The sequence below is a fragment of the Hesperophylax consimilis genome, chromosome 23, assembly GCF_061612785.1.
Source record: "Hesperophylax consimilis isolate HC1 chromosome 23, BYU_Hcon_1.0, whole genome shotgun sequence".
NCBI lineage: Eukaryota > Metazoa > Arthropoda > Insecta > Trichoptera > Limnephilidae > Hesperophylax > Hesperophylax consimilis.
Window position 1 is genome coordinate 5,401,314 of NC_142858.1, and position 14,247 is coordinate 5,415,560.

At 34.0% G+C, this 14,247-nt stretch overlaps 1 protein-coding gene across 1 annotated transcript in view; it reads left to right on the forward strand.

Moving 5' to 3' along the window:
• Positions 1–1,242: 1,242 nt before the first annotated feature.
• The window catches only part of LOC149412257 (uncharacterized), a 170,927-nt gene continuing 157,922 nt past the window's right edge, over positions 1,243–14,247 (forward strand). The window contains exon 1 of the mRNA XM_089646072.1: positions 1,243–1,638. Coding sequence (XP_089502198.1) covers positions 1,457–1,638 — 182 coding nt within the window. The 5' untranslated portion in view covers positions 1,243–1,456. The remainder of the gene's footprint in view (positions 1,639–14,247) is intronic.

The window sequence follows — 14,247 nt, forward strand, 5'->3', positions numbered from 1 at the left end:
TTTGTTTCCAGTAATATTGGGCGGTGGCGTTCAAATTTACATATATAACTAAAAATTATTTTTGAGAAAAAAAAAAAACAAACCTTTTCGGCTACAAAACCAATGTTTTCGTATTTTAAAATGTTTGCACTGCACTATCAAAATGATATTATGTGATATCGTAAAGTAAGATATCTATAATTATGTAAAACTGGTGGTTACTACCCGGTTTTGCAAGATTTCAAAAATTATTTTTTTCTTATGAAATTAACGAATTGGCGTCTTGTTTTCTTTTCTGATATGAAAATGAATATTCAAAGCTCTATAGCTCGTGATGGAAATTAAGTTGTAGTTGTAGCTCAAGAGCTAGCACTCTTCATTGGAGTAGAAATTCAATAACATATGTTTTTCACTATTACCTATTATTACCTAATTTTATGTACAATGTAACAATGTTATAAGTTAAACAATAAAAAATAAAAAACATTAAAATAGAATTGATCTAGAAATTACAGATATAAAACTGAATCATCCATAACATATGTAGGTGAACTCCTAGTATGTAGGACAATATATTATACATCAGCTTGAATAAAAAAATAAAATGGTTGCAGATCATTTGAAGTGTGTTTTCTGAGACAAACAAATCAATTTTCTGCTTAATGTTGCGAGGCTTTGATATAGAATTTCATGATTCAAAAGCTGGAATCGAATGAAAGGTTAATAAGGGGATGCTTTGATGGTTTGGACATGTATAGCGGATGGATTGAGAAAGAAGTATCAGGACATTACATGACATGCAATTGGATGAAAGAAGAAGTGAGGGATCTCGCAGGAAGATTCACGTCGATTCATTTCGATTCTCTTCAAATGTCCTGACCTCTATATTACTAGATTGAAAAAAAATATCTCGATGAACGCTCAAACTACCTCTGCCTGATTTCAGACGTTAGTATTCAGATATAGAGATGTTTCTGAGAAGACTATTCAAAGTTGTAGTAATCATGGTGTTGTTTGGGTTTACGGATATCTGCAGGAAATTCGAGATGTAGCGATGGCTGCACCTCTGGTGTGAGCGCGGTTGCCTGTTATGCCGAGTGCTGAGTGCTGAGTGCCGAGTGCCGAGAGCTGAGTGCCGAGTGCTGGGGACTGGCTCACGGAGTGACGAGTGACGGTGCGGCGCGGTGGCAGAAACCCCACCAGCGAGCGGCCGGTGAAAGTGGCACGCCACAGCTCTGGCCGGCTCAGTCTTGCTCGTGCCACGGTCCCATCACCACCAGTGAACTAGTGTCCGCCTTGTCTGCTTCCGATTTCTTCAAATTGACTTACGAGCGCGCTTTTTGGAACCCTATCGGCAATGATATCTCCCGTTCAAGAATCGAACAGTTTCCGTAGCGAGCTTTAGAGACTGGTGACCGGTGCCGGGGACGTCCATGCGAGAGGGATTAGTGCTTCAATAAAAGAACCCGACGTGACGATGAGGGTGGCAGTGTGGCTGTCGGTGCTGGCCCTGGTGGCAGGCGGCGGGCGCGCGGCGGGCGGGGGCGCTAGCGGCGGGGGGCGCTTGCCCCGCACCTCGGCCTCACAGCTGGTCCGTCCCGCGCCCCGCAACTCCACCACCCCGCTCGCCCCCCCGAGGGGCGGCTCGGCAAGGAACAGGTTCGTGCTACAAACAAACATCCCTCACACGTGTTGTCTTCCTGTCTCCTGACGCAATCAATCATCATGCCACCGAAACTCACTTTCCCGATGCGGTGCCAAGTACGGAAATGGTCAATACACAAAATAATAAAAACACAAATCACACACGCGAAGATAACCGAGAAGGTTATTAACAAACATTACCTGCACAATAATATTTCAACGTTGAATTTCTTCAACACCTCAAATCGATGTTGAGGATAATCAACTTCTAGTTTCGGAATACCGACCAGTATAATGTAACGATCAGCCTCTGTTATGTATTGATCATAATTAGATAATCAGAATCTAACAAGTTTCTTAATTGCTGACGAAACGGAGGTATCTAAAGGATTGTAGCTTATAAACACTGGAGGCATTATTTGACCTTGTTTGTGGAGCGAAAGTCTAAGTGCTCTGATTGAAGATAAGATGGTTCCGAGAACACATTTGCGGTTTCAATTATCTTCATAATTTTACTTTACCACGAAATTTATTTTTCTTTTTAATTTATAAAATAATTATTAGGTTCGGTTAATGTAAAAATGTTACATAAACAATAATCACAAGAATACATCTATTTTTACGAATAACATGTCCTTCGCAGTTTATAATGATACCTTACACACATATATGTATGTCCCAGATAATGTATGTACCTATATATGACTTCATAGTTTTCTAGCTGATTTGTATTGCTTCATTTTATTAAGTTGCGTATGTAGTTATAGTAAAGCCATAATTAAATTCAATAAACAAAAAATCATTCACCATTCTAGTGTACTGATATTGAGCAGTCAATAAACACAGATCAGGCTCCGTGGAATAACTTTAGTCAGTGCAATTATTATGTAGCGCAACACTTAGCGAAAATTCCCGCCACGATTTGCTTTCTTGCGAGGGGATTGCTTTAGCGTTAACGAAATGTTGTATAGTTTACGTTTTCCTGAGAAAATGCCGCTATCAAGCGCTCGGCTGTGTCTATATTATTAATTTTGATTACGGCAACCATACCTAATTACGTTTTCAAACATAACTATCAAAACATGCAAATTGCTCGTATTTTTTAATATGAATTTGAACAGGAATCAAAACCTCAACTTTGGATATAACTAAAAAAGTCGTGATCTATATCGGAATCAAATACAAGCACAGTTCTGAAAATCTTGCAAAAAGGTTTTCAAATAATACGCGTTTTTTATGCTTTAAAAATGATTTAAAAAAATGCTTTTGGGCTGTGTAACTTCATCCTGACCTACGATCGTATTGGCTAGATCTGGGAATCTGGCACCGTCGACGATAAAGGTTTGATCGTTAACGTCGGTAACTTGTTATTGTTCCCGAGCGTGACTGGTGATCGCCAACGATAGAGGGCCAAACTGCCCTAGAAACCCTGCTTTTATATTTTCTTGTTTTAATCATACTTACACCTGTAAATATTGATTTCTTTCTATATTATTTCACTTTAGATGCTAAACCATCAAGCGAACAAATCTCTGATGTGTTATTATTCTGGTGACCGGATAAATCATCAAAATGATAATTCATCACATCTTTAAAAAGTTATATAAAGTCATGGAAAGAATGAAACAAAAACTTTATTAACTGGGTTAAGTAGGTTAGGTTAGGTTAAAAAAATATTTTTCATCGTTTTTGATGACTTTATATCACTTTTAAAAAGTGTGTTGAATAGTCACTGTGTTGAGTTAGCATAGAACCCATTATTCTACCTTATTTTGAGATAACATGAATGTAAGTACGTATACATTATTTTGTACTAAACATCATGCATGCAGGGACATTGGAGGGTCTAGAATCGTTTTAAAATAAATATAGATTCTTTTTACAAAAAAATAGAGTTCTGGCATGTGCGGCTAAAGAGGTTAAATAATCAGTTTCCTCACACAACAGTTGGGAAAGGGTGGGTCCCCTCCAATGCTGATATCCAACGAACAAATAACAGTTCACAAAGTAATTTTGTTCGTACGTTAGTGATATGCAGTCGTGCTTGGGAATTATGAAAAGTTATCGACATTATCAAAAATCCTTTTTACACACCCTGTAGCCACAACAATTATTGACCCACTACAAAAGGCCCAGAAATGAGTAAATCAGAATCATCATTATTACTAATAACTTAAAACATAAAAGTTAAATAAGTCCATTAAATAAGACCAACGAACGAAAAGTAATCGTCTCGATTATTAAGACGTTCGTATTCCAATGCTGAATATTTTGTAAACTTAGGCAATTATGTGATGCAAAAAAGATAACGGTTTCTCAGGAAAACAAAGTGAAAATATTTAAATTGTTTCAGTAAATCGTTAAAATACTTTTTGTCGGGCTTAGAGGATTATTAATATTCGTGTATCGAATGAGGTAATGTTTAGTTTAATAAAATTAAATGCTTATATATTAAGCATTTTTGAAATAATCCTTATTTTGTCCTATGTCCAAACTATTTGAATTATTTTCAAACAAATATTATTTTAAATAAAATAATAATATTTTAGTCTATAACCACGAATTTATTTAATTTATTACGACCGACCGGTTTCGCTTAACGCAAGCATCATCAGGGTACAACATTAAAAGTGTTTTTAATTTTGTACCCCGATGATGATGCTCGAGTTAGGAGAAACCGGTCGGTCGTAATAAATTTAATCAATTCGTCGTTACAAACAAAGTTATTATTTTTTTATTTCATTAATATGAAAAACAATAAATTAATAAACTATAATTACCAACGTATCTAACTTGGCTCCAGATGTGGTAATGATAAAAGTTTTGCAAAGTGAAAATAGAAATGTCAAAGGTTCATATATAAGTCAAAAGTTTGTTTAATATTATCCTTCTGCGGAATCTTAGTGTCAAAGAAAAGTCTCCATGTAGCATAAAGTGAGATATATATATATATATATATATTTTTTAAATAAAGATAAAAATTCCCGGAATACGAATTACCTGAAAATATTTGAAAATCTTTTACTACCACCACAGTAAGCGGAAAATGTTGCTTGTGTTGTGATGGAGGACTTAGCCAGCCGATAAATTGAACGCACGACCCCTGGGTGAGACCCAAACACGATGTCACTTCAGCCACCGACCGCTCTATAAATATATTATGAGTATAGTGTAACCCCTGCTGAAGTTGGCGGGGAATCAGGGAAACACTAAGTTAGGTCAGTTACCAGATTGATCTTATGAAGAAGCTCGTTAGTTTGCTATTAACGAATTTAAAAATATCATTGAAACAAGTAAAATTCCGAGAGATAAAATAAAATGAATTATTACCTTTCACAAGTAAAGGCATTATTAGTTTGCAAGTTTACAAGGGAGAGTGATTATAAAAAGATAAACTTTACAAACATAAAAAACTAATAATTGTATTATTTTTCGATTATTACGACAGTGAATCAATATCTTTAAGTAATGCAGCGTATTTCTCGTTTAAAATTATAAGCTGTAAATAGTAAATTTGAAGACCTTTTTACTAAGATTTTATTAAAAGTGATCATTTAACTTTTTGAATTTCGAATCCGCTAAATTACAAATCTTTACCACGTGTTGACTTTGATAATTCGATTCCTATGGCACCAAAAAAAACTATTTTGCTACCAATCGTGAGTTTGATAAGTAACATTAATTAAAATAAATAAATATATATAATGCTTTTAATCTCTACATAAATCTGTCACAAAAAATCTTCTTAGAACATCCAAGCGACCTTCCTACCGCAAAATGTCATACCGTATTACTTGAGTTAATAAGGGCGCCCGTCCCTGGTTGAAGCAGTTTGTTTAGTTAGTCTCTCTTTCATCAAAATTGTAAATATTATTATCTCTTATTATCTAATTATTTAATCTTGTTTGCTCCGTGAATTTTCTCCCATTAAAAGGGACGAGTTTCATCTCGTAAATTCCAATTTTTCATTTGACCTCGCTCGCTTCCAGGAATATAATTTTTCCTCATTACTTTCCGAGAGTTTTCTATCTAACTCCAGCAAAAAATTACCAATTAATTAATTATGATAGTATAGAAGTAATAGTATGATTTGGCTCGTAAACTCGTAACGAGTTTTACTTCTGCCAATAGGACAGATTTTTTTTTTTTTTTTAATTATTTTTTTTTTTTTTAAATATAACCCTAATTAATAATCAAACAAAAATGATCAATTCTCCACTGCTTAATATTTAAAAAAAACCCAAACAATATAATTCCTTAACATAATCACCCACGTACCAACAATTAAGAAAACCCTTAGGTCATTAATTTTAACAGGTGTGCAAACACTGCTGGATTCCCAAATATTTTGGTTATTCCAATTCTTAATGAATCATTTTTGAACATTATAGAAATTTAAATGGGTGGGGATAAATAAAAAACAAAAAAAAATTAACAGAGCATACAGAGCAAAAACATAAGATATGACTTTGAGGCGATTAATATATAAAAAAAATATTATAACAAACGTTTCCTAAATCAGGTAAGATTGTGCTAAACTCAATAACGTAATTTTTTTTCGGTTTTCTGTATGCTGATGATGCGGTGCTGATTGCTAACGAAGTATGTGTGAAGAATGAGTTAATGATGAATTTAACTAAGTCTAAAGTTACAGTGTTTTAAATAGAGAGTACCACAACAGTATACAATATAGTTTTGAATGAGGAATACTTGGAGCAGGTGGATGAGTTTGTCTATTTAGGAATTATGTTTACGAGAAATGGGAAATGCAGGTAACTCCGTATACGGAGGACTTAACATGATTGGCGCTAACAAAAAAAATGTCCAAAGAAGCGAAGCTAGCAGTCCACAATGGAGTGCTGGTAACTACCCTGATGTATGGAAGTGAGGCATGGAACAGGCAGAGAAAGGATGAAAGTAGACTGAATGCTGTGGAAATGAAATCCCTGAGGATGCGCCTCACTGTGGTAAAGCCATGTATGATTGTAAAGAGTGCAAAATGTAATGAGCAATATTAAGAAAAGGACAATTAGATGGTTTGGGCATGTAGAGCGAATGAGCGAAGAAAGGAGTGTAAGGTGGATATATGACGCAAATGTGAATGGTGGCAGAAATCGGGGACGCCCGAGGAAAGCATGGCAAGATCAAGAAAATCAGGTAATTAAATCAGAATAATCGAAGAGTATGTATGCGTCGATGTATGAATGTGAATGAGGCAAGAAGTGGGTGCTAAGACCGAGTTGTTTGGCGGTCCGTCCTCTCTGCCACCCCTACGGGGAAGCGGTATGCAGGTTAGTTAGTTAGTTATGTTGTAAGTATAATCAATAGACAAAATGTTTATAGGATTATCGTATTATGTACATTTGTCATAATTTATGAATGTGCATAAATTAAAGTATTGATTTGCTGTATTACCTACCAAGCTACAATACATTGATATTTTTGGACGTTTATTCGAGTCGAATCGTGTTCATTATTATGTATTATCAATTAATTTATAAAAAAGGGTAACGTAATATGGAAGTAGGTAGGTACTTACCAATGTGTACGTAAATAAATAACCGTCTCTACTTAAATAAATTGCTGTAATGCCTTATGTATGTTATTATGTAAATAATGTATTGTATTATTTACGTTCTAAGGAACCTAATCGATGGTTTCGATTTGCATTCAAATAAGTAGGTACTTTGACAATAAAATGTAGAAATTTTGTAGACTTGCACAATATATTTTTTCTACTACCTATTATTATTGCAACATTAAGTGACAGCCTCCTTGGTTTAGGGGTAAGGCTCTCGACTAGGAATCCGGAGGTAGCGGATTTAAATCCCGGCGTGCGCCAGTAAATTACATTTGATTGATTTGAAATCAGAGATTAAGATACTGTGAGTAAAGCCCTGATAGAAGACCACCGCTCTAAAATTGAAAAGTTACTTGAAATGATTTTAGCCATATTTTGGTAACCAGATCTGAATAGCCGGATACTTTCCCACCTTCCGATATATCTTCATATACCCCAATTGGGGATGCAATAGTCTCACTGGCTCCAGACGTTTGGGAGCAGTTGTTGTGCTGTATTCACATAAAAATACGCCGATTTTCGCACAATTATAGTAGGTAGTGACAGATCACATTCAGATATAAGTTTTTACCTGACAGTTTTGTATTATTGTTATTGTGTACAAGTATTGAACTCCTTTGTACAACCTTTATACACTTATTATTGTACTCCTGAACAATTTACCTATAACCGTCAATACAAAGATGTGAAAGCCTTCAAGGCATGAATAAATAAATATGATATAGATTTAATAAATGAATAAGAAGACATTTCGTTGTATATCAGTACTTTTTAAAAATATGAATACCGCACAACAGTCCCAACTGCTCCCAACCGTCTGGAGCTAGTGAGACTATGGCATCCTCTATTAACATGTCGTGAAGCTGAAGGTTGTGGGGGAGGGGAAGGAGAAGGGAAAAAAAAGAAGGTGGGAGAGTACCTGGCTATTCATTTCAAGCAACGTTCCATTTTTGAATGGTGGTCTTACACCAGGGCGAAACTGAAATTATCTTCCATTTTGGAGTGTCGCAAGTTGTGATGTAAAGCAAGCAATTTAAACGATTGCAGCGCCCTCCAATTTCATCCACATTTATTTGTCAAACAGTAATAAGCAGGCATATAAATTATAAGCATTAATCGTTTATCAACACCAAACGAGTGTTTTTGTTGTGGGACCGGCCGCTGCCGCACCGTTACAGTTCGAGCAAACGGGTTATTTTATTAGGAGATCGATTAGAAACGTCTGATTATATTCGGCAGCGATGCGGAGAACAGAAAACACACGTAATAGTACGTAGGTAAGCTCGCACCTGATTCGCTTCGGTCGTGTCGGGCTGGGCGAACTTGTCCACCTTGGTAGCCAAATGTCAACTACCGCATCCCGCACCAACGGATAGCGGATCGCAGTGTATTTGCCATATATATCATATCACACACTCGCCAGAGCGCAGCTGTTACTCTTATAGCTGTTAGATAAGCCTTGTCTACATTGCTACATTTAGATCAACGAGCCATTCTTCTTTATACATTTTGATTAAAAAACCGAATAAAAACATAATAATAATCTTAATTCGAATTTCGCTGCACGCTTAATACGCAAAAAATATAAAATAGCACTTGGTTTATTTATTTTATTTATACATGATTTAGATTTCGTACATGTGGTTTTTTGTGATATTTCACCCTTTATGCTAGGGATGACCCTGTGTTATGGCGGGTGAATTTTACAGTTTGCGGACATAAAATCTATACATTAATATAATATAAAAAAAATGATGTATAGCTAGTTTGGGTTGCAAGAAGAGGATGGAGAAGTTAGAGAATTATAAGAAGATGAAAAATTTGAGAAATTATAAGTAAATAGATCACACTAATTAATTATGTACATAATATACCGCCAAGTTGGGGAATAAGGATTTATTATGTTTTGTCTGAAAGGTGATTAAATTGATAGAGTGTAGAATGATTGGGTATTGTAGTTGTAATGTATTCCGTGTGTAAGGATCCATTTCTTAATTTCTTTTTTAAAGGAATGGGGTTGACTCACGGTTTTTAGGTTTTCAGGGATAATGTTAAAGATTTTAGGAGCTAAGAAGAAAAATTATCTTTGAGCTGACGTGGTATGTAGTGAAGGTACTTTTTAGTGATCGTTGGTTATTGTTCTGGTGGTGTAGTTGTGTTGTGGGATTCAACTTAATGACTACAAAAAATAACTATTTACGTGTGAGAGATGGTAAAAGATGCATTAAAATTCCATTTTTTATCAACCAAAAATTAAGTTTGAAGGTTGGAAAATACGTATTTTAAAATAACCCAAACTTAACTCCATTGTGTGCTTGTTAACTTAAAACCACCTCCCTTGGATATTTAAGATAAAATCAAGTGTTTTTTTTAAGAGTTTTGCATGCAGCGGAATTCGACAAGTTTACCAGTAGTCTAGTTTATATTGCTGGATTTAGTACTAAAATCCAATATTTTTAATTAATTTTGATGGAAAAAGAGTAAAAAATTATAATTTTAAAAAATAATATTCCTAATTTATACGAAAAATTAATAACATTAATAATACAAATTTAAATCACCATACAAGAAGAAAGCATGAAATAAGACATTATTTTCGAAAGGAATTAAAATCACACCATACAAGGTGTCAAGGGACGTACTTGATTAACTTTGACCAGAGATTTCTGACATTATTTAGAGTAAAAAATGATAATGAAATTTTGATCTCCGGTGATATTTTTGGCGTTTTATTTTTGTTTTAAACTAAAAAAAGTAGCAAATGAGTAGGTATTGGACTATCAATAGGTAGGTAGCTATGATCAAAGTTATTAGGCGGTTACTAGGTGACCAGTCGACATGTCGAATTATTAAAAATAATTATGTTGAAATTTTATTGAATAATAAAAAAAACCAAAAAGTCACTAGAGACCAAAATTTCATATGTAACGTTTTACTCGAAAATAATGTCAGGAATCACTGGTTAAAGTAAGTTAAGTACGAGTGTACGACCCTTAATAACCTGTACAGAACTTTGAAGATGTACCGAGAAATACCTACCAATATGAAAGAAGAGGAAATTATCTCTTAATTACTGTCTGTATCTGTGTTTTTTCCTTAAATAAATAAACGTGTTAAAAAAAGAAGTGATGAAATATATGGGCTGTAATTTTTAATTCTTGTAATTTGTAATTTTTGATTTCTAAGTAAAATATGTACTGTAGTTTTTAACTTCATTGTTATTTTCATATTATTACATATCTAACCACTTTATATAATAATACGTAACACATGAAATAAATAAAGAGCAAAGTTTTGTATAAAACTTTTTCATATAAAAAATATAAATAAGTAAAATCCTTTAGTACTCGTTTTTTTCGCAATCGAATAAATGCTGAGATATGCGTTTTTATCTGTTGACAAAATGTGGATATTCAGATATGGTCACTAAACAGTATTATAAAGTCTGTGTCCATATCCTTACACTGATTGATTTTTGGTTCACAGATACACAAATAAATATTTTGAAAAATATATGAAAACAACTGCTCCTGGAGTACTAAGCACTAATCTTGTAGATTTAATGTTAAATAGGCTATTCAGTTCATGGCGAATCGCACCAGCCAGCGGTGAGGGGAATATCACCTTTAACGCGCACACTCAAATCATGATAAAGAAACGGAAACCCCGCGGTTCATTCATATAATAAATGCGATTTTTTTGTTGTTTTCTGTGTTTTAACGCAGATTGCGTGCGCAAGGTGATCGCTGTGATTTCTCTTCTTTACTTTATTGGATTTGCCACCTACCCGGATTGCCCCATTTTAACACTTCAATACGATACAAACATTGGAATACATCAATGAATACAGATAATAAATAATACGGAAAAAAATCACTGCTTTATTTCCATGTTTTTTCATAGTTAGTTACATCGAAATGACATAGAAAAGGTTGGAATGAAAACTTTTTTAACTGGATCTCACCGTTAGATAGCAAGTTCATTTACATAATTTTAGACGGTCTTGGTGGTCGAGTGGTAAGGCTCTCGACTAGCAAGAAGATTAATTTGTGTTATTTCACAATTTACTCATGTAAAATAATATATAATGCGGCACGTTCCAAGCTTTCCCGGAAGATACTTTCAATTTTATTATATTCATAATTGACATTGTTGATATATTTACTAACATAAAAGTACTACTTTTTGCTGATGATTTGAAACTTTATAATGAGATTAATAACATAAATGCATTATATTACAAACTAATTTGAGAAATCTTTTTTAAGTGGTGCTCTATCAACAAACTTGCATTGAACATAAAGAAATGTCAGTTAATTTTTTTACAGAATAAATAATCCAATATTTTTTCAATATACATTAAATGATAAAAACTTAAATTGCGTCAGTGAAATTAACTTTTGTGTATCAAAACTAACTTTTGTGTATCATATTTGTACGAGACAATATACCGTCCGTACAATAACTGTAGATACGAAGGTAGCTGGGTACACTTTTCAGCGTTTTCAGTCTTGGTAGATGTTGTAGAGGCTTGTAGTGGAGTTTAAAACCACGATCAGAGAGGAATTTATTTCCAGATCTGAGCTGACGAAAAGAATTTATTACTGGCAAAACACTGAATTTACTACTGAATAAAAACACTTGAAAATAATTTTTGAGACTTTGGAGACTTGGAGATGGTTTTTCAGGAGAGAGGATTCCCTTTCAGAGGTAGTTGTTGAACTGACTTTGTATGGAATTCGGTTCTCTATTTATAGAACGTTTTCAAATCGAACCCTCTCGGAGGCGTTCTATCCTCTTTCGTGAGGAGTAAAGTGGTTAGGTATTTTTCCTCTCTGCAATTATCTTGTTGAGAGGAAAGTTATATTTTAATATGATACCTTTAACCAAGTCAGTTCAGTCTACCAAAACCATCTCCCCCAGTCTCGTTTATTTATTGTTTAATAAATTATACAAATTTTCGTATTGGGTTTGAAGTTAAATATCTTTGGTTTGAACATTTCCCAAAGAGTAGCAAACATATTTAGGTATGATTTTGTATGTCATTATATTAGCATATAATTATTTCTTCGTGTTGATATTTATTCCGGGGTTGAATCTTCCATCATTTTCTTGTAAATTGAGCTTGATGTTATCACAATTAGTTGCATTGAATTTCGTTATCAATGTTTGATAAGAATCCTAAAGAGATATGCCGTGCTGTGATTGGTCGAAAGTTCGGCGGCCATCATGGAATTTCTTCCGGGTGGTAGAGAGGGGGGTCCACGTAAATACTGAGTTGCTTCCTAGGCGGAGGTCACTTCGTAGGTTGGCGGCTCCGAGTGAGGTGTTGGATGGTTATTTTTAGATGTGTTTCAGGTTCTGCTATTATATTGCTATGTAATTATCTTGATTAATCACATATAATACATCATTTGATTGAGTTATTTTGATGTAAAGATTTCCAAATGTGTCGGCGACACGGTATCAAGCGGTTTCGGGGTTCGAGTGTTCTTGTGATTTTTGCGTAAATATGAATTCTCTTGAAATATTCCGGAGGTCTGGATACGTATGATACAATATTAATAACATTATCAATAAGGCTCTTAAGACTCTTGGATTTGTTTTGAGAATTTCAAAAGACTTCAATAATTTAGGCACATTTATCATGTTGTACAAAACCCTTGTTAGATGCCAACTAGAGTATAACTCTACATTATGGTCTCCCTTTTACAATATTCATTCCGATAAATTGAAAAGATTCAACATAAGTTCTTGAAGTCTATAAACTATAAATTGCATATTCCTGTAGAAAACATTGATTATAACTACTTACTAGATAAATTGTCCCTATTAAAACTTTCTGAAAGAAGAATAAACATTATTTGTACTACATAAAATATTTCATTACAAAATTGACTGTCCTGAGTTACTCCAATTAATCAGCATCCACATACCCAAAAGATCTTGCCAAAATTTACTACCCTTTTATTTTTACAACACCAGGACACTGTCTTATCAAAATTCCCCAATTCCAAGACTTCACAGTCTCGGAAATAAATACTCTGATCTGGGAGATATATTTCATCTTAAAAATAATCAATATAAATATTGTTTATTTCACAAATAGACATCTATAATTTCCGCAAAATATATATTTTTATTTTTATTTTGAATATCTATTTATGTGAGACTTCTTATGATTTTTACTAATGTATATTATTTTATTACCTATATGCTTTTGTTGCAACATTTAATATTTTTTCTTTTTTCGTTGTATTATGTTTCCTGTATTGTTTTAATTTTGTAGAATCTATAATAACTGTGATACTCTACTATTAAACTTTGTAGTGTGTAAAAGCCCATTAGGGCGTGTAATAATAATAAATAAATAAATAAATATTGCCCTGGTGTAAGACCACCATTCAGAATTGAAATGATTGGTGACTAGATCTGAGTAGCCAGGTACTTCCCCATTACCTTCAGCATCACAACATACCCCAATTGGGGCTCCAGACCAATGGGAGCAGTAGGGACTCTTTAATGATAATGGAATGTAATGTTTTATCGGTACCTACATAGTTTATTTGTTCTTCTAAGCTCAAAGAGTAATAAATTTAAACGTTGAATGGTAATGTTTTCCATAGCGTAATTATTTTCAACGGAAACGGATGTGCAGTAGAGAAAGATTTTTAATCCCAGATTTCATACAATGAAAATAAACATTTTACCATCAATAACAACGCGCCAAGGCGTTAATATTTTGGGATACGGCTTCCATTTACATTCCGATCTTGCAAAAGAGGTGAATATTGAGTAAAATCCTGCTAAATTCTGAGTATCCATTGTTTCGTGTAAACGTTCATCACACATAAAAGACACATGAAATCTTCAGATTTTTGAATCGAACGTTTGGCAATAGAGTATTATCTAATTAATCTTTTGCTTAAGATTAGAATTTTGCAACAGCGGGTCAGCTCCTTCAGGGCCGCCCCGGGGAATTTATTGCAAAGTCGCTGTTCGAGCAGTATATATGAGAGTAGATAGGTATGTATTCGCAAATA